Consider the following 26,882-nt stretch of genomic DNA (forward strand, 5'->3'; position numbering starts at 1 on the left):
TCAACAATATCTTATTTCTCCTCCAGTTTAGAGGTCCTACCTTCTTCATTGTCTGTTCTCTCGAGTATTTGTTTAAAGAAACAGGTTTGGGATACATTTGGTTGTTTTATGTATGACTTTCGGCAATAGCACACATGGAATTCCAATCTTTTGGAAGGTATAAAGTAGTAATATCAAGGGACAAAACAAGCCATCATGATGATGAAGAGACAAGGTTCAGATGCCTGATGACAAGAAAATATGACTTTTTAAGTTTTTTAATGTAATACTCCTATGCAATGTTTTATTATAAATTAATGGAATTGTGTAAGCATTTGAGACCAAAATATGAAATTGCCAACACAAAACAGTATAATCTCTAAGAGTAATGAAATGTAACAAGAACTTTCTAATGCAAAAATTTTTAATATGTTTTTAAATTCCCAAGGTAATACCATTATCAAGTTAAAAACAAAGAAATGACATTGCATGTTGACATTTTGAAGACTTTGCTGTATTTAAACATCAAGAGGCTCATATTCCTAATTCTAAGTGAATGCTACGATATGGAGAATGAGACCCAACCAGGTCCTTTTATGCGTTCACCTTCCTGCGTTTACTTTCTGTGAAAGGCTTGCCTCTGCATTTACAGCTTCCTGGTGTGACCCCCTGGCCCAATAGGTTTTCCCCTATAGGTGGGCCCTCCCAATTCTGACTTTGCTGTCTTGCTGGCACTCTAGGCAGACTACCTCAAAGGCCAAAGGAGAGGACACGGGCACGGCGCCGCATCTTATGACACCCCTATGATGAGGCATCTTAAGAAAGTTAATGCACTCATGAGTGATGTAAGACTGGCACCGGCAAGCCGAGATCTCTGTCTTCCTCTTTTTCTTGTCGACTTTCCTAGCCTTGGTCAGGGGACTGACTGACCAAGTTGCACTCTTTCCTGTTGATTTTGTGTCGGCATGTGTAGAATGCTATGGAAATTTGTCAAAGAGTATACTTTTGCACACATCTATCTTTTCATGCATGAAGCTTGCCCTCTGGAACATGCCACTTGGAGTAGGAAGATAGACTAGACTCAGACATGGCCTCCCAGTATATTTTGCGTTGCTGACAAAGATCAAATGAAAAGATGAAATGAAAACAAATGAAGAATCTCATCTTCCACCACACAAAGAAAACCTCTGCTGATGGCCATTGTTGATGTTTAATACATTTGAGATTGGCACTTAATACAGTCTCTCTGTTCGGGCATACTATGAACTCATAGTTCTTTAACCCTCTGTTTTACAGTCTTAATAGCAAGAAGTTTTCTAATTCTTGGGCCTGTTCCTCAGTCTTTACAAGACCAATTCCTTGATAAAGAGCTGAACAGTTGGATCTCAGACCTTTAATTAAATTAAATTTTGAAAGAATAATTGATTTGAAAATATTTCCTATACTACATCCATATAAGCCAATATCTAAGCCTGATGGGATTATACATGCTGGTGTTGCACTTGACAATACCATTGCATGGTTGCCTCTCAGGTTCCATGATTAACAAGAAAAAGAAGTCTTTACCATTCCGTAATGCACATGTATTTAGTTTTACTGTACTCACTGCCTAGTCCAATGCGAGGAATTTACTATATTTACTGCCTAGTCCCAGAATTCCTGGCGTCCTGAATCTGATGTGTGTCCATATCTTTTAAAATGTAGTAAGTAATTCTTAAGAAGATCCAGTTAAAAAGGAAGTTCGTTTTGTGCTGAACTCAGATTCATAATAGTTGTTTTCTAGGTTACATTTGCTTGGGGGGTCTTTCTGTGGGAAAGGGGGGCATAGATTTTTTTCATTAAACAGTTGAAAATTTAAGTTTACTTGAAATTAACAGAAGAAAAAGATACTGAAGCAAGACCAATGGATTTGCTGCTCGTTAAGGAAATATTTCTTCAGAAACAAGTTATTTCCTAAAAGACAGAAAGAGGAATCTAACATACTTCTAAAAGAAGCAGATTTTATTTTTATCTGAGAATCTGGGCCTTTGCAATTCTTCTTCCTCTGTCTGACTCTGGACATCTGGTTTACTTTGCCTTTCTGTGTCTCCCAGCTCTTGGGATCAACCCTGCCTTACGGGTTTCTATATCCCTTACAAGAAGCTTCCTTTTGGTCCAGGCACCAGCTCATGACCTCTGGATTTCTTCAGCAGGCCTCTCATTTCTTTATTTTGAGAATGAATTTTTTTCAGAGAGGAGCCAGTTATTTACATTTCCTTTTCCTTTTATGTTGTGTTTCTCCTCTTCCTTTATGTATCTGTCTCCATGTGCCTGCATCACGTGGTACTGTTCTGCATGCTTATGTTTCCCTATGCATTTCCACCGTAGGTTTATTCAAAAGAAGTGAGTGTCAGCTTTGTGGATGCATTTCCTCTGAGGTGGCAGATGTCCTTGTTCTTAGCATTTGAGTGGTCTCATTTGTGTTTGTCCTGCTGAATATGTAAAGTGGTGGGGAAGTGAAGTAACATGATGAAGCATGAAGGGTGCTGCTTTTAAATGCCTACAGAGTAAAACGTCGGGGTGAGTGGGTCCTAGGGTGCTAAATGAATGGGCGAGTCTTTCACCTTACCAATAACAGAAATTCTACATTTCCCAGAGAGTCAAATATTGCCCTTTTAGCTGACTAGCATCCAGAGAGAGCTCATTTTTCATTCTTCTTAGAGTGAACAACTAGGGACTTAATCCTACAATACTCTTGACAAAGACATTAGTCTGTCTTTCAGTAAGGACATGTTCTTGTTTCATTTTATCCTGTTGAATTTTCTTATAAATGAAACATCTTCTTTAGCTATTTTATTTAGGCATAATGACTGTTTCTTCCTTTCATTCCATCAAATACATTTATTGAGCAATTATTAGTGCCAGGAATGATGCTTATTTTTTTAAATTGAAGTACTTTAGTTTTTTGCGTTGTCTTAGTGTTATGAACCTAAAAGTATATTTAATCCTATTTTCTCATTATTCTAAAGTAGCTCACTTTTTTCTTCTAGTCTGAAATGATGTAGAAGCCATTAATTCCTACACTTTGTCCTCTTTACTCAAAAGCTAAGCCATTTTGTTGCCAAGTTTAAAAAATTAAGATGATGTAGCCCAAGTACTGTTTTAAAATAACAATAAATTCTCCTAACTTAACAGGTGCCTGACATCTCATACTTCTGATCATTGACAATCCCTCTTGGAACTCCTTGAAACAGACCTAAAATGCTTGCAGCTTGTCTAGTTAGGAGGGCCAAGTTGCTCCAAATCAAATACATCAGCTCACTTCTCTGACTTTAGCCTAATGCATTTTCTTTTATTTTTGTTTTGCATTAAAAAGAGGTGATCATCTTTCATCACTCTGGCTAATCTGAAAATGATTACCCAGAGTGATGAAAGATGGCAAATACAATTTCACTGGTTCTTATTCTTGATTGACTATTGTCCCAACCTAATTACCATAATGCCCCTTTCACTATTAAAAGAGTCATAGTTTGGATAATAAATTATTTGATCACTTTATGTATAACATATTTTTTTTCATTTATATTTTTTCCAATTCACAGTCCTCAATTTAATTTATGTTCAGGAATAATTTGGATTTTTGCATTTGCTGTTAGATTAAATACCGAGAAAATTTCGACAAAGAGAAGGGCAAGACACCAAAATACAATCCAAAAGACAGCCAGCTCTACAAAGTCATGAAAGATGCTAACAATCTTGCAAGTGAGGTATGTTTTTTAAATTGTGGTAAAATATATAACATGAAATTTGTCATTCAACTATTTTTCCAGACATTAGTTACACTCACAATTTTGTCCAACTATCACCATGATTTCCAAAACTTTTTATCACCTCCAAATAGAAACTCTATATTAAGCAAAAAACTCTCCATTCTCCTCACTGGTAATCCCTAAGCTACTTTGCATTCCAATGAATTTGCCTATTAGAGATTTCATATATGTGGAATCATACAATATTTGTCTCTTTTGTCTGGCTGATTTCACCCACATAATGTTTTCAAGGTTCATCCATGTTGTAATGTGTATCCAGAATTTCATTCCTTTTTATGACTAAATAATATTCCATTATATGTATAAACATTCTGTTTATTCGTTCACCTATTGATGAATTATGCTGTTTCCACTTTTTGGCTACATGCCTAAGACACGGTTTTTCATCACCATCTCCAGCATTTGTTTCTGGATGAGTCTTACTATGGTTTCCACTCATACTGTTTACTATCCCCTATTTACATAATATCCTTTTCCCTCTTAACATACAGGTTAAATATAAGGCTGACCTCAAGAAACTTCACAAACCTGTGACTGACATGAAGGAATCTCTGATAATGAATCATGTCCTGAATACAAGCCAACTCGCCAGTTCTGTAAGCTCAGTCATTTGCTCCAGAATCAGCTTGTTTCAGCCAATCGCAGCTAAATTCCTCCTCTGAGCTCACAGGCCTCTAACTTCTCTGCTACTGACACACTAGGTTGATTGAAAACCTCCTCTCTTGTTTGAGTGCCTTCTTCTAAATTACAACCGTAACCTACCACCTCTCCACTGACCATAACACCTCCCAGAATATAAGAAAACGCTTTTATTTTTTAGAATATTTAAACTTTTGTTCAATTAACCAATCTCTTTCCTCCTTTAAAGGACCTCTTTCACTTTTCACTCTTAAGCCCACTTCGAATACGCCACATGCCCTAAGTGTGTGCAACCTGTATTACCTGACAAAGCTGACGGTGGACTCCAGCCTTTAAAGCTGTTTCTTACCCCCCTAGTTAGCATGTGCTCATTGTAATGTGGCCTTGCTCCTGCTGCTGTGTACATGTCTAACCCAAAGAGGAAACATCGGAAGGCCACGCAGCTTTAACATCCACGTGCCCTTTTTGCCACCTTCCCCTCAGTACCAGTACAAGAAGAAGTATGAGAAGAGCAAAGGCCACTACCACACCATCCCTGACAACCTGGAGCAGCTGCACCTAAAGGAGGCCACGGAATTGCAGAGCATCGTAAGTTGATCAAGACTGACCTTTTCCCTGACGCTCATCGTCTACAGTGTCAGAAGCTTGCGTGGATTCCCCCCAGGATAGTAGTGACAGTTCCGGTAACTACAGTTTGAGAAAATGTCCATAGATACAGGGGCTTTGAACTTAGTAACATTTTGAAACAACTGTTTATGTCATCAGTGATAAGAGCATCAACATGTATTGGAGAAACAGTACAATGTGTGTGAGTCAGGTTACTGACTGGGACTGGAAGCATAAGATTATGTTACAAAGGGGAACAAAGCCCTTACAATGGTCCCAATGTGCCCCCATGAGCCTGCCCTGCAAGTTAAGAAACAATGGATGATAGAGAGGCTTGGGAAGATTTTAAGCAGGTAAGTGATATGATCAGACCTACCAATGAAGTAGTCTCTGGGTATATTAGAAATTGTAATATTTGCAAATAATGAAGGAAAGAATTGAGAGAAGGAGCTTGCTGTCACATGTCCTCCCATATTACAAATTCAGCATTATTAAGGTCCCGGTTGGGCATTAACCACAAGGGCTAAATTACTAGAAATACCCCCACATCATCCATAAAATAGCACTTGCCCCCAGGCCTCAGTGATGTATTGTTATAATAAAAAGAGCTGACATTGAGCATTGCCACTAAGACACTGCATGAACAAGGGCCTCTGACTTTCATCCCATGAGGGTAAAGGGATTGTGTTTGTAAAATAGTGTTGGGGGTTTTTAGAGAATGTCAGGTTTATTAGTAAGTCAGTCAACATGTAAACTAGTTTTTATTTTTATACCAACTTACATTGGTTGCATTACATATGTGACCGATTATGACCTAGGAAGAGTTATTAACCTGTGAAGTTGTAGCATTATCCATCAAATCAAGACCCCAGTTGTCTGACAGCAATTCTTCTGAAAGAAAAACTGGAGATTTTTGAAAATCAGAAGTATTGACTAATGCCAGGGTTAAAATGTTCACATCTACACATATCAGATCTTGGCCCACCTTATCTACGGGGGATCTTCCCCATGCGTTTTCTTGCCTCAGTGTTTCACTCTGCTGATCCTTCTGCAGTGATTCTTTTGTCTCCATGAGTTGAACACACATCCTGATTATGCCTTGCAGACAGAAATGGTGTTTTTCCCCTTTGGCAACAAAAAAGTTCTGGATCTGTCTTGAGTGGCAGAGATGCCACCCATTTGGACATAATGTGTCAATTGAAAAATACTATCCTTAAACTGGAATCTGTCTACAAATTGACCCGAGGAGGGATAGCTAATAAGGCTTTTCATCATTAGGTGAAATACAAAGAAAAGTATGAAAAGGAACGAGGAAAGCCCATGTTGGACTTTGAAACACCAACGTACCTCACCGCCAAAGAATCTCAGCAGATGCAGAGCGGGGTAAGTGCTACGCAAACACACCACACAGCAAACACACCCTCAACCTGATGAAAACATGCTCTGCTCACAAACGTATCCAGCTTTCAATTATCCCACAGTAGTAGATGATGGGATGCTTTACCATGTGATCTCTAAAATCCTATGGTTTAGTTTTCAAAAATGTTCTGAACAGTAACATTTACCACGTATGTCTTATTTTAACTATCATTTTCATAGAAATAGAACACAGTAAACTATTGCTAATACTGAAATTATATTGAATATAATATAATTTTTTTTCATGAGTGAAACATTCCCTCTGCATAGACTTACCATCAGCTTTGGATTGCTCTTCTCTCTCTCGCTCTCTTTCCTTTTTTCTTAATTAATTTATTTTTTATATGTTTTTACTTATTTTAAAGAGGAAGGGAGAGAGTGAGAGAGATAGAAACATCAATGATGAGAGAGAATCATTGATTGGCTGCCTCCTGCATGCCCCCTACTGGGGATCAAACCTGCAACTTGGCATGTACCCTTGACAAGAATCACACCCAGGACCCTTCAGTCCACAGGCCAACACTCTACCCACTGAGCAACTGGCTAGGGTTGGACTGCTCTTCTCTAGATACGTAGCCCCAAGCCAAACGAAAGAAGATTAGTGATCAAGGTGTTTATCAAAACATCAAAAGTCAAGGTGCCATAATTCCTATTTTAGAAATGTTAACAGAGGCATCTAAAAATAATTTTGTCCACATGATCTATTTAGTGATTAAAAATAATAGATCATGATTATGAAAAAGGTCAAGTTTGTATCTGGTGACCTCAGGCTTTCCTTCCTCTGGGTTGTTTTATTTTTTTCCCTTGAGTTGCTTACTTCTAATTCAGAAGTAAAATCTTTTGCTGCCTTAAGAAAAATGTCATCAGGAGAGATGACAGTGGATTCCTGGGTCCTTCCCTCTGCTCTCATGGAGGGCCAGCCCCAGTCACATTTCCTTGAGGCCATTTGCTCTAGACAAAGTATTTCCAGAAAAATCAAACATGTTTTAAGTATGTGACCATCAGCAGAACTATGACCAAGTTAAGAAGCCAACATAGAAAGAAAATGTAATATCTTCTTAAGATTGAGACGTCCTCTATAGTAATCCTATATAATGAAAGTGTAATATGCAAATAGACAAAACAGCGGAATGATGGGTTGGGGGGGCAAGGCTAGTGAGCAAGCAGCGCCAGGCCAGCCAAGGTGCATGCCAGCGGGCAGAGGGAGGGGACAGCGATGGGGGCAGGGGGAGGGCAGCTGTGACCAGTGGCCGCGGAAGGGCAATGGGGGGTGGGGGTGGCGGGGCTGGCCACTCACTGGCTGGCGCCATCCCCTGATTGGCCCACCTGGTTACCTCCCACAGAGGGAGGCCAGACTGCAGCTTAGACCTGCTCCCCATGGGTAGTGGGCCTAAGCCATCAGTTGGACATCCCCTGAGGGCTCCCAGACTGCAAGAGGGTGCAGGCCAGGCTGAGGGACTCCCCCCTCTGCGTACACGAATTTTCATGCACCGGGCCTCTAGTAAATAATAATAACGTGTCTTTTTCTTAACTTGTTCTTTCTTCCTACTCACATTAGAAAGAATACAGGAAAGAATATGATGAGTCCATCAAAGGCAGAAACCTGACTGGCCTGGAGGTCACGCCAGCTTCATTACATGCCAAATATGCAACCAAAATAATCAGCGAGGTAGTGCCCAGTTGGTCTTTTCTTTCCCTCTGGATCCAAATAACTGCACTAATGCCACTTTCACCACCTCCCACCATTTTAACCACCACCTAACTTTGTGGGTTTCGAGTTGGGTTCATATTTGGTCACCTAACCTATGACCCATGTTCATTCTTCTGATATTTTAATTGAGTACCGAATAAAATGTGCTTACCTTACCATCCTATTAATTTCTAGTTTTTATTGAATATTTCATATTAACTGATGAAGCTTATACCCTGCTTTTATTGATATCTTTATTTACTAAATTGCAACTGTTTAAAATTGAAAGGGCTTTTTATCTTTGGGGATTTTGACCCTTTACCTGAGAAGAGCAATCCAGGCTTTCTGGTCATCGTTGCTGCTTTTATTTTGTGATACAGAAAGAGTACAGGAGAGACCTAGAGGAAAGCATCCGTGGGAAGGGTCTCCATGAAATGGAAGATACTCCCGACATGATAAGAGCAAAGAACGCCACTCAAATCCTCAATGAGGTGGGTCCCCAGCCAACTGCATGCACATAATTCACAGCCAAGATACACACACACACACACAAATCCAAAGAGATGAAAAGAGTTTTTGAATTTCAAATTCCATATCCAACATGATTACTACCATTAAATAAAATATATCTTAATTTCTAATGAGTTGATATCATAGCAATCTGTGTTTATAGTGGCTATCACTATCCTAACCTATTATTTATCTAATATTATTACTCTTGATCCATTTGGTGTGCTCATTTAAATAAAAACACCAAATGGGAGTGGTTGCTCTAAGTTTAATCCTAGTTGTTACTAGATTTAAAATTTGCTTTATAATTAATTTTCTAAACAAAAGATGCTGAAGTGTTCAAAAAGAGGCCTTAAAATGGATTTTGGTGGTCACCACTGCATCCTACCATAGGGAAAGATGAACATAGCAAATAAGGTCGCATGTTATGTGGATTTATAGTCACTCTGTACATTTTTTATTTAATCATGGAAGTAAGGAAACTTTTTTAAAAATGTTACTATAGAAAGAATATAAGAGAGACCTGGAGCTGGGAGTCAAAGGAAAAGGCCTGAACGCCATGGCCAATGAAACGCCTGACTTCATGAGGGCCAAGAACGCCACTGATATTGCCAGTCAGGTCAGTGTCCCTGTTTCATGTCAATCTTCCAAAAAAAGTGACTGCGATTATAAGGACACAGATTGTCCTTCTATTATCTAACTTGTTGGTCAATGACCGTCGAATGCATATAGTATCATTCTTAAACATCTGCCTAGTGAATCCATCTAATAAAAGAATCAGGGACCCTTTGGTAGGCCTGCTTCCATCTGCCTTTCTGAGTCTGCAGCCACAGGAGACATTCAGAGCGAAGGGTGGAAATTGGGGAACCAAATAGCTGCTTGGAAATGGTGTAGACTCTCTGACAACTGGCCTTGTTTCTTAGTCATTACACTCCTCTTTTGGCACCAAGAATTCCTTGTTTAAACTATTTTGGGAGTCCTTTCTTTCCCTCCTTTCAAGGCCTAAATTTAAAACATAGTTTTTAGGCATCCCACATTGTCTCACAGTGATTGGTTTGGGTCTTTGGTTTTCTTGTGTAAATAAACAATCCATGCCTTACTCTCTGCTGATTACCTCCCTCATTTCCCATTACTCCTCTCCTCCCCCTTTCCCTTCCCCTACTTCTGTTCCCCATGCCCAACTAGATAGTCTCTCAACAGCTAGAACTCATTCTTTCTGAATTTCACTCTTTAGTATAAAGCTATAAACATAATAAGGAAAATGTCTGTTGATTGTCAAATAAATGAATTTGGGGGGGAAAGAAATATTGATCACCTCTTAATCAACTTAAACCAACAAGTGTTGTGCACATTGTAAACATTTACTCAATTGCTGGGTATTCTTTTGCAGATTAAGTACAAGCATTCAGCAGAAATGGAAAAAGCCAATTTCACTTCTGTGGTTGATACACCTGAGATCATTCATGCCCAACAAGTCAAAAACCTTTCAAGCCAGGTAAGGACATTCATCAGGATATCACTCATTGACCCCAATCATGAAGTACAAAATCTTTGCATTTATTTGTAAGGAGGTCCTTTCAGATCACAATCTTGCCCAATAAAAGAGATGGGAGTTATCTATGATGCAAGTTTGGATCAAAGTTTAGATTTTTGCATATAATTAAATGAGAGAATCTTAAGTTACTGAAGGACTCTTAGAAGAACTGAAGAAACAAAGTTAACAGTCCACATTTGGATTATCAATTTCTTTAATGAGATTAAGATTATGTCATCAATGCTAGCCCTGATTCCTCCCATGGTGTATAACTCTCCATCGTCCTACAAATAGAGAGATGAAGAAATGTGGGATGTCCTTCATACACCAGACATACCCTCATTTGTTTTAATCTTCCATGATATTGGGAGTCTGCCAATTATATTGGGAATCTGCCATTTATTTGAGTAGCCTGGATTACAATGTTTGCTGTCTTCTGATTAGTGAGTTCTAAAGCAATAATTACCTGACCTGGCTATACTTTATAAACACCTGGGAAGGTAGATTTTCTCGGTTCCAACTAGAATTTTGAAGCTAGTAAGTCTGATGTAGACTCTGGAAATCTGTTTTGTATATTTATTTGTTTGTTTTTAATCTTCATAGATGATCAACTTAATGACAGTCAAGTTGGAAGAATCATGAATTTAAACATTTTTTAGCAACATATAATTTTATATCATTAAGTTAGATATGAAAAATATAGTTATTTCCAGAGAGTGGGTTAATTAGGAAGCAGATCTATTCAAACGGGAGAACTGAACCTTTTATTTTAGAGGTGGGAGTGGGGAAGAATTTGATTAGCAAAATTATGTGGGTCTCAAACTACCATGTTGTGTTGGTTGCGGGAGCCAGGGAGGTCAACATTCTTAGGGCTGTGAGAGGCTTACCAGCCAATAACCTCTGCCTTTTGACTTTGTTAGCCCTCAAAGACGACCTCAGCATGTGCACACTTTCCAGGGAGGGGTTCATTCGCTCACTCTGCTCTTGTGTGCTTTCCTAGGCCTCTCCTGGGCTAGTTCCCCAGGAGAACTAGTGCTTTCCTCAAAACTGCTTCTGGTTTCCACTGGGGAGGACATAGTTCATAACTTATAAACTTCACATTGGGGGTAGTGGGGAGGAGTGTTCATGCAAGCGTTGTAAGCTGACCCACAAATTCAGAATAATATTCTGAATACTCCTTCACGCCAGGAGGTCTGGGACTCCCTCCTCTCAGAATGCCCCTGAATTCCCAGGGCAAACTGACCACTCCTCTCAGGGACTAGCGTGAACTCTGCAAACCAGGTACAACAGCTTTTGCTGAAGAAAAGGAGGTCTGGGTCTTCCCTTTCCCAGGACAGTGAGACCCTTTGCCTTACATTTGCATAACTAAGAAGGGCCATTCCAGTGATTTTCTCCTAAGGGAAAACATCTGGTCCTGGTGACCTGCCCTTTCCTTTCAGAAATGTCGGCTCTAACTGGCTTCCTGTTAGATGAACAAACTCCAAGTCAAAATCTCTTATCTTAACCCTAGCTGGTTTGGCTCAGTGGATGGAGCATTGGCCTGTGGACGGAGGGGTCCCAGGTTCGATTCTAGGTTGCAGGCTCCTCCCCAGCCCGGGCCCTGGTCAGGGCGCATGCAGGAGGCAACCAATTGATGTGTCTCTCTTGCGTTGATGTTTCTCTCTCTGTATCTCTCCCCCACCCCTTCCACTGTCTCTAAAAAATCAATGGAAAAATATCCTCGGGTGAGAATTAACAAAAATTAACAAAAAAATTCCACCACTTAAACAACAAAAATCTCTTATATTAAATTTTTCAACACTTACAAATGTAATTTGTATACAGGGTGGGCCAAAAGTAGGTTTACAGTTGTTTATATGGAAAATAATACAATAATTAATAAATAATAATACAAGAATAAATTGTTTCATGTACTCACAACAGTAAAGCTACATTTGCCTCACCCTGTATAATACAATTTAAATAAAGATATATAGAAAGATTAGTTTTACCCCCTTACAAAAGTAGCCAGTTTCTTGCCTCAGCCCTGCGCATCCATACTTCTCAAAAAAGTGTCAGAAAGTAGAGATAAATAAGCTAGAGAGGAAAGTGGAAGGACTTGGTGACAAGTGATAAAGGGAAAGACAGACTCTAAGGCAGAGTAAGTGTTCCGTGTTTTTGAACTGGAGGTGATGAGCTGAGTGGGGGATGGCTGCCTGGATGTCTGGGGCAGACCAGCCCCTGTGGGCAGTCACTCCCACCAGCGGGGCCGGGCGGGGTGGGAGAGCCCAAGGAAAGTGAAGGCTGGCTCAGCGCAGTCCTTGGCCAGTGAAAATGTCCTTCTCGCCAACTAAGGCCGGCTTTCAGGAGCCTTGATGATGGCTCTTAATCCCCTGCTTTTCTCCATCTGCTGTCGAACAGCCCGGCTCCATCCAGTTCACTGTAGGCATCCCGGTCTCCCTGCCAGCAGCCGTGCACACGATCACCTCCCTCCTATGGGCCAGCCAACAAGCGCCTTTCTCTGCCAGCTCTGCCTGTCAGTGGGTCCTACTTAATACCTGGGCTCGGTCCCCCAGGGAAGAAAAGGTCGGAGCTACTCACGGAGCGAGCCCTGCTCTGTGACTCCTAACCTCCTTGAACAGCCAGGGAAGGACTTCCCATCTGCTGAGCTATTTTAGGTCTCACTGGACCATCTCCCTGTGGTGTTCACCGTCCTGATTTTTTAAACCTATTCCCAGAAAAAGTACAAGGAAGATGCAGAGAAGAGCATGTCCTCCTATGAAACAGTGTTAGACACCCCGGAGATGCAGAGAGTGCGGGAGAACCAAAAGAACTTCAGCCTTGTAAGTTTTTACTGGATCTACAGCACAGCCCATGGGTTGAGGCAGGGCAAGGAGGCTGCCCCTGGACACACACAGGTGGGCATCACCCCGGCAGTCGGGCATGGAGCAGTCCCACAACTCCCACCCTCTCCTCTCCACTCACCTCATGCTTCAAGCCCAATCAAAGCATGACAGACCCATCTGTCACTTTGTTGGTGATTTCCTGTCACTGAATGTGAACTATGATCCTTTTTTTTAGTGGCAAAATCTGTGTTTTTTCACAGTTAATTCCAGGTAAGATATACATTTTAAAAAAACAAAACCCTAATTTGACATGTTAAAAGTTTTAAGGTTTTTAAAAATTAGTCTCTCCATAAATTTTTATTAAAGAATTTCCATTTGGCTATCAAACGGTGATTATTGTGGCATAGACATTTTTTTAAACACAGGATTTTAACTTCCTTCACACAATATAGGACAATTAAAGATATATAAAACAATGCTGAAATCTTAACAAAATGTTTACTCTTTCTTCATAGCTCCAATACCAGTGTGACCTTAAAAACAGCAAAGGAAAAATTACAGTTGTTCAAGACACCCCAGAAATACTGCGTGTGAAAGAAAATCAAAAGAATTTCAGCTCGGTATATTTACTCTTTATTTTCTATTCAATGCTAATCTAATAATTCCATACTCTTTAAAAATATACTAGCCTGACAATTAGCATCTAACCTCCCCCAGTTAATACCAGCAGTTACTTGTTAACATTCTCCATACTTTGCTCTAAAACCATCATTCCACAGACCATTTGCATAACAATTTAAATCTGCTAACAAAGTAACCTTTCTTTCTGTAAATTTTTTAAAATATATTTTTATTTATTTCAGAGAGGAAAGGAGAGAGGGAGAAAGATAGAAACATGAATTATGAGAGAGAATCATTGATTGGCTGCCTTCTACACACCCCACACTGGGGAATTGAGCCACAACTCGGAATCAAACCTGGGACCCTTCAGGCTTCAGGCTAATGCTCTATCCACTGAGCCAAACCAGCTAGGGCTCTTTAAATTTTTTAAATCCCACAGCAGTAACCTCTGTTGCCTTGCTCCAGGAGGATGGAGTTCTTTTGGACATTGTGATTTTTTTTTTTATTCTTTATTGATTAAGGTATTACGTATGTGTCCTTGTCCCCTATAACCCTCCCATCCCCCAGCTCATGCCCTCAGCCCCCCAGTGTCTGTGTCCTTTGGTTAGGCTTATATGCATGCATACACGTCCTTTGGTTGATCTCCACCCCTTACCCTCACCCTCCCCTACCTTCCCTCTGAGGTTTGACGGTCTGATGGATGCTTCTCTGTCTCTGGATCTGTTTTTGTTCAACAGTTTATGTTGTTCATTATATTTCACAAATGAGTGAGATCATGTGATATTTATCTTTGTATGGCTGACTTATTTCGCTTAGCAGAATGCTCTCCAGGTCCATCCATGCTCTTGCGAATGGTAGGAGTTCCTTCCTTTTTACAGCAGCTCAGTATTCCATTGGTGATTTCTTATCTCTCCCCCAAATAACCAACCAACTTCACATTTCTTTCATGGACTTTGTATTTTATATAAGCTCGAGGTTGTTGTGTTTTTTTTTTATCAATATTTTCTGGTTTTCCTCATTCCGTATTAATACGGTATGATTATCTTAAAAGAAACCTCAAAATCTGGAAAGTGACCCATTGTTGCATGTGGGAGTTACTGATGCCGACGTGGAAGACATCAGGCGCTTGCCTAAGGACTTTCTCTAGTGTCTTTTGCTTTCACGGAAACCAAGTTTCCTAGACTCTCTCCAGTAGCTGCCGGGTTTCCCTTTCCTCTGTGTAACACTGTCCCGATTCTGAATGCCCAGGTTTTATATAAAGAGGATCCCTCACCAGGAACAGCGATTGGAAAGACCCCTGAGATGATGAGAGTGAAGCAAACACAGGACCACATTAGCTCGGTAAGGACGCCGAGGACTCACCTTGATATTTTCTGCCTCCTTTTGATCATTTACACGGATGTTTGAGCTGCACTCAAACCCTTGTCACCAGGAGCTTAAGTTGCTCAAATCAGTTAGGGTCGCCTCAGAGTCAGTGCAGCACCGGACGGTTTTTGTGAGCGGAGGTTAGATACGGAAAACGGAGAGACCCGTCAGAGCAAACCAGGGCTGGACAATAACGTGGTAAAAAACCAGATTTTATTCAGGACCACTGCACTGTAGGGGAAAGAGATCTAGGTATAGAACTGGACTCTATTTCAAATACAACAAGGAAAAGTGAGAATTTATAGCTGGATGCTGGGGTGGGCAGGGAGAGGATCAGTGGGTGGAAAATTACTCAGAGAAAACATCTGGGCCCCAGATTCTGGGGTCAGGAGGCTTGTGGCTAACTAAACCCACTCCCCACGCCCTTGCTGGAGGCGGGCGGGGTGATCAGGCTGCCCCTGTGGGATGGTGGGGCGAGGAATTTGGTCAGATATCCAGGGGGATCAGATAGCCAGGGTGGGAGATGCTAATTTTAGCAGGATTTTTGCTAAAATTGGACGATGCAAAGATGGAGGCTGAAGTCCAGCAGTCAAGGTCTAGTTAGGAAGAAGACTGAGAGGAGTCTGACCAAAGTTTGGTTAAGGAGAGACTCTGTCACTTGTCAGAAAACAAAATAAGTTAGAGTCAAAGATTTAACCCGGAGCCCCACCCCTTCCCCACCCCCTAATGAGACAGGAGAGCGGCCAAGTGTCCTTGCCCTTGGCTTTGCTCTCCTCTGACCCAGTTCAGAATGTGGCCCCATTCGAGCTAAGTGGAGAACTCCTGCTATTTACTTGCGATTTTAAAAATTGCGGGACTGCTAACCACACCTCCCATGCCCCCCTATCATATCTGCAGGTGAAGTACAAGGAAGCAATTGGACAAGGAACCCCGATCTCTGACCTGCCGGAAGTGAAACGTGTCAAGGAGACGCAGAAGCACATTAGCTCGGTAGTGGCCCATACGCTTACTCCGCATGGGTTTGTGCAACCAGCCCCGTCCCGATCGCTCCCCAGCTCCATCTCACCCCTCCTCCCTTCTCCCAAGGGCTCCCCATGCCTTGGGGATGGTGTGAACTCTCCCTCAGCCGTGAGAGGAGCACTGCAATTTGTAAGAGTAGATAAGAAGCCTCTGTCTTCACATGGTCAGCGAGCAGGAGGGACTTGGCTTCTTGATGAATCATCACACCTGCAATTTCTAAAGTGAATGTGCCAACAGTAGCACTACGGTTATTGGACGATCTCAAGTTAGTTAACCAAAAGCGTATACATATAAACATAGAAGTAACATAGATATATATGTGTGTGTGCATGTGTGTCTATACCAGGACATTCTCCACTGTCCAGAGGACCCACGGTAGACTTTGAAGTCTCTGCAGCTTTCTCCCCTCCTTTCAAGATTTCTTGCCCTGTGTCCTCTGCTCTCTCCTTGTAAATGCAGAGTGTGTTTAAGGGGCTAGCTGTCATCTTCCCACAAGGGTATATTATATGTTAAGCGTGTTCTCTACCAGGAATTTCAGGTGCACACACATTCATACACTTTCTCATCCATAAGCAGATTCCAAACAATTGCTGGCTACTAGCAAGAGACTGTGTGAAGTTTGGGAAATATTTTATGGCCAATAAAAGGTGTAGAGATTCTTCTGGGGCCTGGAGGGCTGACGTCTCATTTAGTTGCCACTAGAAGACACTTGATCTTTCTCTTGCATGGCGTTCATATTATTTATTTATTTTTTTTTTTTTTTAATTTTTAATTTTAATTTTAATTTTTTTAATTAAATCTTTATTGTTCAGATTATTACATTTGTTCCTCTTTTTTTTCCCCCATAACTCCCCTCCTCCCAGTTCCCGCCCCACCCTCCGCCCTCACTCCCCACCCACTGTCCTCATCCATAGGTGCACGATTTTTGTCCAGTCTCTTCCCGAATCTCCCACACCCCTTTCCCCCCCAGGAATAGTCAGTCCATTCCCTTTCTATGTCCCTGATTCTATTATAATCACCAGTTCATTCTGTTCATCAGATTATTTATTCACTTGATTCTTAGATTCACTTGTTGATAGATGCATATTTGTTGTTCATAATTTGTATCTTTACCTTTTTCTTCCTCTTCCTCTTCTTAAAGGATACCTTTCAGCATTTCATATAATCCTGGTTTGGTGGTGATGAACTCCTTTAGCTTTTTCTTATCTGTGAAGCTCTTTATCTGGCCTTCAGTTCTGAATGATAGCTTTGCTGGATAAAGTAATCTTGGTTGTAGGTTCTTGGTATTCATCACTTTGAATATTTCTTGCCACTCCCTTCTGGCCTGCAAAGTTTCTGTTGAGAAATCAGCTGACAGTCGTATGGGTATTCCCTTGTAGGTAACTGAGTTTCTTTCTCTTGCTGTTTTTAAGATTCTCTCTTTATCTTTTGCTCTTGGCATTTTAATTATGATGTGTCTTGGTGTGGTCCTCTTTGGATTCCTTTTGTTTGGGGTTCTCCGCGCTTCTTGGACCTGTAAGTCCATTTCTTTCACCAGGTGGGGGAAGTTTTCTGTCATAATTTCTTCAAATAGGTTTTCAATATCTTGCTCTCTCTCATCTTCTGGCACCCCTATAATTCTGATGTTGGTACGCTTGAAGCTGTCCCAGAGGCTCCTTACACTATCCTCGCATTTTTGGATTCTTTTTTCATTTTGCTTTTCCGGTTGGGTGTTTTTTGCTTCCTCGCATTTCAAATCATTGACTTGATTCTTGCGCTCCTCTGGTCTGCTGTCGGGAGTCTGTATAATATTCGTTATTTCAGTCTGTGTATGCTTAATTTCTAGTTGGTTCCCCAATATAAGATCGAGGGTCTCATTAGTTTTCTTGTAGATCTCATTAAGTTTATCGGCGGCTTCTAAACAGTTCTTGAGAGACCTTAAAAGTGTGGTTCTGAACTCTATATCTTCCATTGACAATTTTGTCCTGTTTCTTTGTCTCCGCATTTTGTTATGCTTCCTTGGTGCACCCCCTAGTGGTCTTTGTTCGCAGTCTTATAGTTAAATCTTGATTGTTGTAGCTAATTCCAGGGAGGGTTTGACCTCCAGGCCAAGTGGCTATGAGAATCAGCTGTGTCAGCAGTGAGAGAACTTCTGTCCTCTAGGGAGGTGCTAATCTAGCCTTTGCCTGAGGCTATCCGGCAAATGCCTGTGTGCAGGGCTTGGGCGGGGTGGGTCGCACAGGATCAACAGGGTGGGCCGGAGAGAGCAGTTATGGCAGCTCTCAGTCCTGTCCCCAGGGGCTCTGCCTCTCTGAGTCCCAGCACCCGCTGCAAAGCTCGGAGAGAAAGCTGCACTCGCTCTGACCGAAGCCAGACAGTCCCGCTTCTCCCGTTTGAGTCTGGGTCCCTAAAGACTCGCCCGTATCTGGAGCTCAGAGTCTGCGACTCCCTCCAGATTGAAAACGCCAACCGCGCCCTCCGCCGCCAGCCCGCTCCGCGCACTCCGCACCTCAGAATTTGACTTCAGCACTGCGCCTCCTCTGAGTGTCCGTATGCGTTTCTCTTTCCTCCTAGTTGTAGGACTTCCACTCAGCCAGCGTTCCTGTGGTTCTGGGTGATGTCCCTTCCGTTTTTTGGTTTCACTTTTGAAGTAGTTGTTCAAAGCAGCAAACTCCGGCGTTAACCTATGCCGCCATCTTGGTTCTCTCAGAATCACCTCGCGTTCATATTATTTAGATGTCATTCCCTTTCACTCCCTGCCTACACTCTGGCTTCCTGATGGTTCCAGCTTCACTTAGAGTTTTGTGTCCACTCATCCAAGAACACTAGCCCATAGTTTCTTTGTCACTTTTCACGCAAATTCCTGCCTTTCTCTGGTTATTTTGTTCTGCTGTCCATGGTCAGTTATACTGCCTTGCTGGGTAAAGAAACAAAATGCTGTACCAACATGGTAGACTTTTAAGATCCCTGAAAGTTTCCTAGCAAAACAAAGATATCAACACCAGTTGGTCAGTGATTTTAGGAACTCATCCGTGACACAAACCCCTAGATTTTTCATGTTGCTCTCACACCAGGTGCTAGTACATTGTAGCCTCCATCCATTTGAGAAGAGTTCATTCATTCCTTTAGGCTGAAAATTCTTAGCATTCAGAGGAAAGGTGGCTAGAGGTTCAGGAAGCTCCTCACTCTTCATGACAGTGTCCAGTCCTCTGACATAAACCCTAACAAATAGGGACTTACCTGCTAGCAAAACACCAGTTTAAGTGATTCTTCGACAATCACCTTTTTCAGGAAGATGCTCTTCCTGAAAAAATGAATGCCTTCAGTCTCCTCTCATTAAAAGTACCTACAGACTAGGGGGCAGCTAGGAGTGTGCAGTAGAAAATGCAAAACAAACAGAAAATTCTCAATGACCCTGAAGGATTACAGTATCGTGCAATGAGAAATTTTTAAACCAAGCAACCTATTTATTAAGTAAAATAGATTTTTCGTGGACCTGCTAAATGAAAGGTACTAATACAAGATGTTACAAAATGGAGAGATTTTTCTCATTGCTGAAAGTGTGGCTACTATTTAGTGCATTTTAGGAATCTATTAAGTGTTGACTATACAAAATGTGCAATTTAGTGCACAGTTTTTAAAGTAGTAAAATTACTACTTTCAAGATAAAATGTAAATACTTGTGGAATTTCTTCTCCTTATTCCTTGGGTGTCATATTTGAAAGCAAGACTGTTTTTATGAGTTTCCACCAAATAGCACATGTGTAGCTGTAATACAAAGGATTCACGGTCATTTTACCTTTCTGGGTATTCTAATTATCTCCTACAGGTTATGTACAAAGAAAACTTGGGAACAGGCATTCCAACCTCTGTCACTCCAGAGATTGAGAGAGTCAAACGCAATCAAGAGAACTTTAGCTCGGTATTTATAAATATATCCAATAAGAAACTCTATTTCCCATTTTAAAAAAATTACCAGAATAACCCATCATCCTTTTTTAAAAGAGTAACATCTTAACAACGGTTCTGTGTGTATTTGTGTCTGTGTGTGTGCGTGTGCGTATTATTACCTGACCCAAACCATCGGGACTCACACGAAGTGACTCCCTTTTCTGATGGTACTTTAACCACTGACAAGTGTGAGTACTTAGATGTGAAATTCTGTAAGTAAAATTAACACACAATTCCTCATTATACTCATATCTTAAACTCAGTGCTTTCCACTGTACTTCTTTATTCTGAGAATTAGCATTGTAGAAATCATTAAAATGGTGAAGTAAAAGCACTATCCTACTAAATATTATTCACTAAAATACTCCCCCCTCCCATACTCCTGTTTTAAATTTCTCCCTTCCTTAATCCTTATGCTTGTTTTGAATGTCTTCTGGGTACTTTTTTGTATCTCACAGGTTTTGTACAAAGAAAATTTGGGGACAGGAACCCCAACACCTATCACTCCAGAGATGGAGAGAGTCAAACGCAATCAAGAGAACGTTAGCTCGGTATTTCTTAGGGGACAAAAATAAAATCCCTTAACTCTTATTTAAAATAATATTTTAACACGTTACAAACATCTGATTTTTCTGCCTATAAAATTACTAAATTTATATAAAAATAATGATACCAAATATTCAGTTTTTCATCTAAATCTAATTTAGTATTTACTTTAGTTCTGGTGTGAAATTTTAACTCTTTTCCCTAAAACGTAGTATTGATCACTTTCCTTAAACTTCTGTAATACTCAGTGTTTCCTTCCGCAGATCCTCCTTGAATAACAATAGGTGTTTCTAACTGGTGTGGCACATGTCAAAAGTAAAATCTAACATCCCTTTAAAAGGTCAATGTTAATTAGAATTTTAGTGGTATTTATTCTGGCTCTGTTTGATGTATATTTTGTGGTTGCAGTTTTTCTTTTAAAAATGTGATTCTTAAACATTTTCATTCAAAAGACAATGCAGCAATTTTTAGTAACTCAGAAATAGAAGTTTCCTTGAGTTAGCTGATTTTGTATACCACGCAAGATATTACTGAGCTTTCCCTTTGGCATAGCTTCAGAATCATTGAAAGCTACTATTTATTTAGCTTTTAATATTTATTTTATTCTCCAAATCTATCATCTCTCGTTCCCTAATTTAGAGTTACCAACAGCTCATTATAGATATTAATTTCCATTAACTTGAATGCTGTTTGATAGGTCCAGTCCTCTGTCTTGGAGAGAAGGCCTGAGTAAGGACTCCTGCCTGCATCCTGGCAGCTGTGTCCGTATTAATGCTGCTTAGAGACAGACATTGTGCTGTTTGACCAAATGTCCAAAGGTGGCCTATAGTTCTATTTCTTAAAGTTATTTAGGCCTATTTTACATAATTATGAAAACAAACAAAAGTACTTTTTAGAGACTATTTCAAAGGTTATGTCTACCTAAATGATGGCTCCAGGCTGATTTGGTTGTTGCTTTTGTGCACACAGATTTTGTACAAAGAGAATTTGAACAAGGGGACCCCCATACCTGTCACTCCTGAGATGGAGAGAGTCAAACGCAATCAAGAAAACTTTAGCTCGGTATTTGGCAGAAAGCTCCTTTAACTCCATATTTAAAAAATAATAATTAACTTTCTATAAATCCAAACTTATTATGAGTCCCTTTGAAATTCTCAATTTAACAAATTCTCTTTCTAAATCTCATCAACTGAATCCTTCTTTAACCAGCATTTGATTCTAACATTTTATGCTTTTCATACTAGTCCCTTAAAACTTTTAATTGGTTCCTTTCTTTATCTTTTCCCCTGTTATGTTATTACTGGGACTTTTGAAGGTAATTGATGTCCAAAAAACCCCCAAACACTGTCGTTATTATTTACTTGGAACTCTTTTTATTCAATATTTCTGGATTAGCATCACAAGAAAAGACACAGGATGAGGCCCTGTGTAAAAATAATGGCTCTTGCTTGGAACAGGGGTTACCTTGACATAGGTCCTGTCTGGAGCAGCAGCAGTGCTGAGAAAGGAAATGGCTCAGTATCAGGACCCAAAGTAATCTCATCTTGATACTTGTTCTAAACAAGCCATTCCATGAATAGAAATCCAAACCTTCTGATTTGTTTTTAACACACAAATCAGACCATAAGCTTATATTTAATGTTATTTTCTCTTGTACTATTATTATTGCTGAAAACCTCTACAGTCCTCAAATGGTCTGTGAGACTTCTATAAAAGGATCTTAGATTCAAATCTAAAATCTGAATCAAATCTAATCAAATGTTATTAGGAAAATGTAGCTGAATTTGGCGGGGGGGGGGGCGGGGGGGAGGAATGGGAGAAGGTTTGATCCAAAATGCGTTTTTTTTGTGTGTGGTTTTTTAATGTTTTTATTGATTTCAGAGAGGAAGGGAGATGGAGAGGAAGATAGAAACATCTATTATGAGAAAGAATTATTGATCAGCTGCCTCCTGATCAATAATTGGAGGCCAAGCCCACAACCCTGGCATATACCCTGACAGGGAATTGAACTGTGGCCTCCCTGTTCATAGGTTGACGCTCAACTACTGAGCCATATGGACAGGGCTCCAAAATGGTTTTTAATTGTTTAACTATTTTCTCAATGTTTGATTCTTTCACATAATTAGATCAGTAACTTTCTTTGGTCCCATTGTCTTTCTTAAATAATATTTTTTAACTTTTACATTATAGTTGACATACAGTATACCTGTATTAGTTTCAGGTATACAATATAGTGATTAGACATTTATATAACTTATAAAGTGATCACTCTTATTAGTCCCAGTGTATTTTTGTTTTGTTTTTCTTTGTTTTTAATTACTATTCACTAACAATCTTTTGATTTCGTTTAAATTTTCAATGTCAACTAATACTACTTTTGGAATGTTATCATCACTGTTTTCCTTGTGGGCATATTATTATTATTCCTTCTTTTGCAAAGGTTTGCATTAATTTTTCAAGATTATTTTCTTCTATATTAGAGTAAGTATATTATTATTTATATCTGTTTAAGATCTTGATGATTCCGATGATCCTGGACAGGATCTTATCATACAGGTGCTTTTCTAAGTAACCCTTTGTGTTAATTATTACACGAGTTGCATTTAGGCAGAGTGCCCAGTGGTGCATAGAACCTTTATGACACCATGGAAAATAAGCAGTGCTGTGTATTTATTAAAACCTTGACTTGTAGACTGGACCACCTCCACAATTGGAAGTTACTTAGCAAAGACCAATTTCACTGTATTGCATAGGTTTGGCCTAGGGTTTTAAATATCTGTTCTTCTGTAAGATATTCTGTATAGGGAAAATAAATATTTGCCAATCTAATTGAAAGATAATCTTCCTATTGTACACTAAGCATTTTAGTGCTCTTATGAAATTAGCATTTGTATCTTTTTCTTTATTTCTTGATACAGAAAACAAACATTGAATATATGAGTTAGGCTAAACGCTGAATATCGAACACACTGGCACTTTAACTATGGATCCATGGTGCATGTTGTCCTCCAGATCTGTGCACGAAAAGACAGGCTGACTTGGGGAAGTTGTCTTTCCCGTTTGATGTCAGTCTTGTACTAGGTTCCCTGCAAGACAGAGAGGGAAGGGCTGTGCTGACTGCTCTTGTTTTTCTGGTGCTTTCTTGTGTCATGCAGGTGTTGTATAAAGAGAACCTCGGGCAGGGGATCCCGATTCCCATTACTCCAGAGATGGAGAGAGTCAAACACAATCAAGAAAACTTTAGTTCGGTATTTAAAAGGAAAAAAAAATCCCTTAACTATGTTTAAAACATTTTTAAAGTATTAATGGCTATATTTTAAAATCTAATCAACTTATCCCAATAAAAACTTTGACACGTCTTATTCGCAACTTAATGCTACCACTTCCTATGAATTCGTTTCCCCATTTTGGTTAAACATTAATGTACTCATTTGACTTTTTAAAAAAGTGTTCGGTATTACAGTCCAGCTTTTAAAAGCATAACATTCTCAATGTCTAAGCAGCCACATTTATCCCGCTTTGCCGATTTGATCTGAACAGAAGCTTACAAACATCTATTCTGCACCAATCAGACTGTTGGCCTCATTTCCTATTCTAACCTCTGTCCCTACTGGTATTTGTACAGATTTTTTCAAGGTGTTTTTTTGTGTGTTTGTTTTATGTTTTTGTTGTTTTTTGTTTGTTTGTTTTTGCATTTTGTCATACTCTCCATTTGCCTTTAAAAGGATTAATTTTTCCCAATATGCTCACCCAAGCTAAAAATTAAATACTTGGACTTCTTTTGAAAGTCAACAAAAGAAGATGTGTGTGTACGAATCTTCATATTTGCAATGTTTATAAAACCCAAATATCCTTATGTGTTTTGTTAATAACATTTCCAAATCAGGAATAACTTCCTTGGTTCTCAGTCTCTTGCCCTTTTAATTTTCTCCCTCCTCTTAACAAGCTGAGAAGGGCTAATCATTCCCTTTGCTCTCCGTCGCTCATCGCTGCAGAGCTTAGTTCAAACAACAGCAATTATAAAACTTTCCTTTCCTATGTCCTAGCGTTCACTGCTCTTTCCTGCATTCCCTCGCTTTAAAGATGTCTCGGCTCACACAGGTTGGATCTAGAAGCTTGAGGGATCTCCCTTCCTGGAACTCACTTTCTTCCTTGTGCTCCCAGCTGCTCCACAGAGGGGCCAAGCGGTTGATTGCTCTTCTTGTTCTGGATGTTTCTTACCACACAGGTGCTATACAAAGAAAACGTGGGGACAGGAATTCCAATCTCCACCACCCCTGAGATGCAGAGGGTCAAACACAATCAAGAAAACATTAGCTCGGTATTTTGGACAGAAAGGGAAAAGAAGATGCCATTTAACCTCATAATTAAATTGATACTAAGCATTTATTATTTTTTGAAACCCACTTCCTTTCCTTTGCTTCTAATATACCTCACTTAGCAAAAGGACATACGTACAACGCTTGCATTTCTATACTACTGTCAACTCGATTTCTTAAATTGCAGTTAATCCTGATTTCTCTGCCACTTGGTATTTTAAAATATACATGTTTATAAAACCACCTTACCTTTTCGTTTGCTTGGATAACAACAAAACTGAGTTTTAACCATTTTAAATCCCTATGTGATTGTTTAGGAGGTACTGTGCTCATAGAAATAAAAACATAACATGGATAACTCCGACAGCCTTACCCACTGCGGCTGAGGTCCTTGGCGTCCTAGCGAGTGTTTTCCAATCCCAAGAATGGCTGCCATTAAAGTAGCGTGTGGCGCCTTGTCTGTGTGTAACTCCTGGCTTCTTAGACTATTGTGTAACTTGGTAACAAGGAAGTTGAACTCACCCTTAAAATGTCACAACAAACGAAATGTTCCTTATGGTTGTTTTCTGGATGCTTTCTCATCACACAGGTGTTATACAAAGAAAGCATGGGCAAGGGAACCCCTTTACCTGTCACTCCAGAGATGGAGAGAGTCAAACACAATCAAGAAAATATTAGCACGGTACTTTGGCAAGAAGAGAAAAAACTACTACTTAAAAGTGATTTAAAATAATGCATATTAATCCTCCTTTTTAAAGACAACTTACATTTTGTGAATTTCTTGGTCACATTTATCCTTTTGCCCTATAGGGCTACCTTAGCCTTAACCCCATAATAACAAGATTGCTTTAATCCACAATTTAAAATTCTAATATCAGGAAGTAATGGATTTTCCAATAAAATATTGTTTTGCTTATCTCTCCCCAAACTTACTCTCTATTCACTACCCCCAAGGTCTCTTTGTTTTCTGTATTTGTGAAATTGGGGAGGCGGCATAGTCGAGTTGTGGGTTTTTTGTATGTGCCTATGACTTTAGGTTCTCATCTACCTTGTCAGATTTAGACAAAGAGACCTTGGGAAATATAATCCCCATCCTCTCCTTCAGAAATAATGACAAATGAATATTCAGTAGTGGTTTTGGCAAATGGTTATTAATTAACTTAAAAAGGCAAGTGTCACTAGAACTGTTTTTTTGTTTTACCAATTTTAGTTCTATTTGTCTTTTTCATGACCTTTAACTGCTAACTTAGTAAGCCATTTCCTGTAATCCTGTGCTCTGCAATATTCCGTATGTTGATAAATGCCGGGGCTGGAGTTTGTGTCGGGGTGACTCTAGCTTACGTAATGAAGGACGCTGTGGCCTCCACGTGAGCACAGTCTACAGGTTTCTCCAATAGCTGTGCGCCAGAATCACCTGGAGGGTTTGTTAAACCAGACTGCTGGGTCCTGCCCCCACTGTTTCTTGTCTCTGATGTGGGGCCAGAAAACGTGCCTTTCTAGCAAGTTCTCAAATGCTGCTAACCTTGCTGCCCAGGGACCCCACTTTGAGAACCACCACCTTAACAGAAGTCTTCCTCTAGAGCAGCATTTCCAAAACCACCCGTGTCCCCAAGAATGACACTGAGGGGAGACATCGAGGTTGAGGATTTGTCATGATGTGTTACCATGTCTTTAATTGACTTACCATATAGTGACATCATTGCTGAGAAGTTGGATGTTGTAGTAAACTGAAGCAAGAGGCACAACACAATGACAGCAAGGAGAAAAGAGAGGAGAGGGCCTTTGCTTGTTTAAGGACCCACGGTTGTACTGAGGTGTCTATATGAGTTTAAGTGCTGCAAAAAGGTGGGGTTCCCCACTGCGGAGCAGCCTCACCCTTCCCAGTGGCCTTCCAGCCCAGGCCCCTAAGTGCTGTTTAGATGGCCTATCAGGTGCTGGAATTCACAGACCAGGGCAGGGTGAAGGGGGCGCATGCTGAGTCTGTCTTGCAGGCTGCACGGATGTCAGCGTAGGGCCCTACCCTGGAAGCGTATTCCTTTCCGTCTAACCTCACTGCCCACATGGTTTGGC

General features: G+C 40.2%; 1 protein-coding gene across 27 annotated transcripts in view; it reads left to right on the forward strand.

The window, feature by feature from the left end:
- NEB (nebulin) overlaps positions 1–26,882 on the forward strand; it is a 194,171-nt gene that overhangs the window by 159,991 nt on the left and 7,298 nt on the right. For 5 of the 27 annotated variants that reach the window (XM_036319262.1, XM_036319266.1, XM_036319263.1 and 2 more), the window contains 19 exons: positions 720–824; positions 3,615–3,725; positions 4,280–4,384; positions 4,911–5,015; positions 6,312–6,416; positions 8,011–8,121; positions 8,523–8,633; positions 9,158–9,271; positions 10,043–10,147; positions 12,904–13,008; positions 13,527–13,631; positions 14,881–14,973; positions 15,895–15,987; positions 19,826–19,918; positions 20,406–20,498; positions 21,463–21,555; positions 23,649–23,741; positions 24,722–24,814; positions 25,402–25,494. In XM_036319262.1, the coding sequence (XP_036175155.1) occupies positions 720–824; positions 3,615–3,725; positions 4,280–4,384; positions 4,911–5,015; positions 6,312–6,416; positions 8,011–8,121; positions 8,523–8,633; positions 9,158–9,271; positions 10,043–10,147; positions 12,904–13,008; positions 13,527–13,631; positions 14,881–14,973; positions 15,895–15,987; positions 19,826–19,918; positions 20,406–20,498; positions 21,463–21,555; positions 23,649–23,741; positions 24,722–24,814; positions 25,402–25,494 (1,926 nt within the window). The remainder of the gene's footprint in view (positions 1–719; positions 825–3,614; positions 3,726–4,279; positions 4,385–4,910; positions 5,016–6,311; positions 6,417–8,010; positions 8,122–8,522; positions 8,634–9,157; positions 9,272–10,042; positions 10,148–12,903; positions 13,009–13,526; positions 13,632–14,880; positions 14,974–15,894; positions 15,988–19,825; positions 19,919–20,405; positions 20,499–21,462; positions 21,556–23,648; positions 23,742–24,721; positions 24,815–25,401; positions 25,495–26,882) is intronic. The other 22 variants (XM_036319279.1, XM_036319282.1, XM_036319283.1 and 19 more) reach the window with 15 other exon arrangements.

This window comes from Myotis myotis, unplaced genomic scaffold, assembly GCF_014108235.1.
Source record: "Myotis myotis isolate mMyoMyo1 unplaced genomic scaffold, mMyoMyo1.p scaffold_m19_p_8, whole genome shotgun sequence".
Taxonomy (NCBI): Eukaryota; Metazoa; Chordata; class Mammalia; order Chiroptera; family Vespertilionidae; genus Myotis; species Myotis myotis.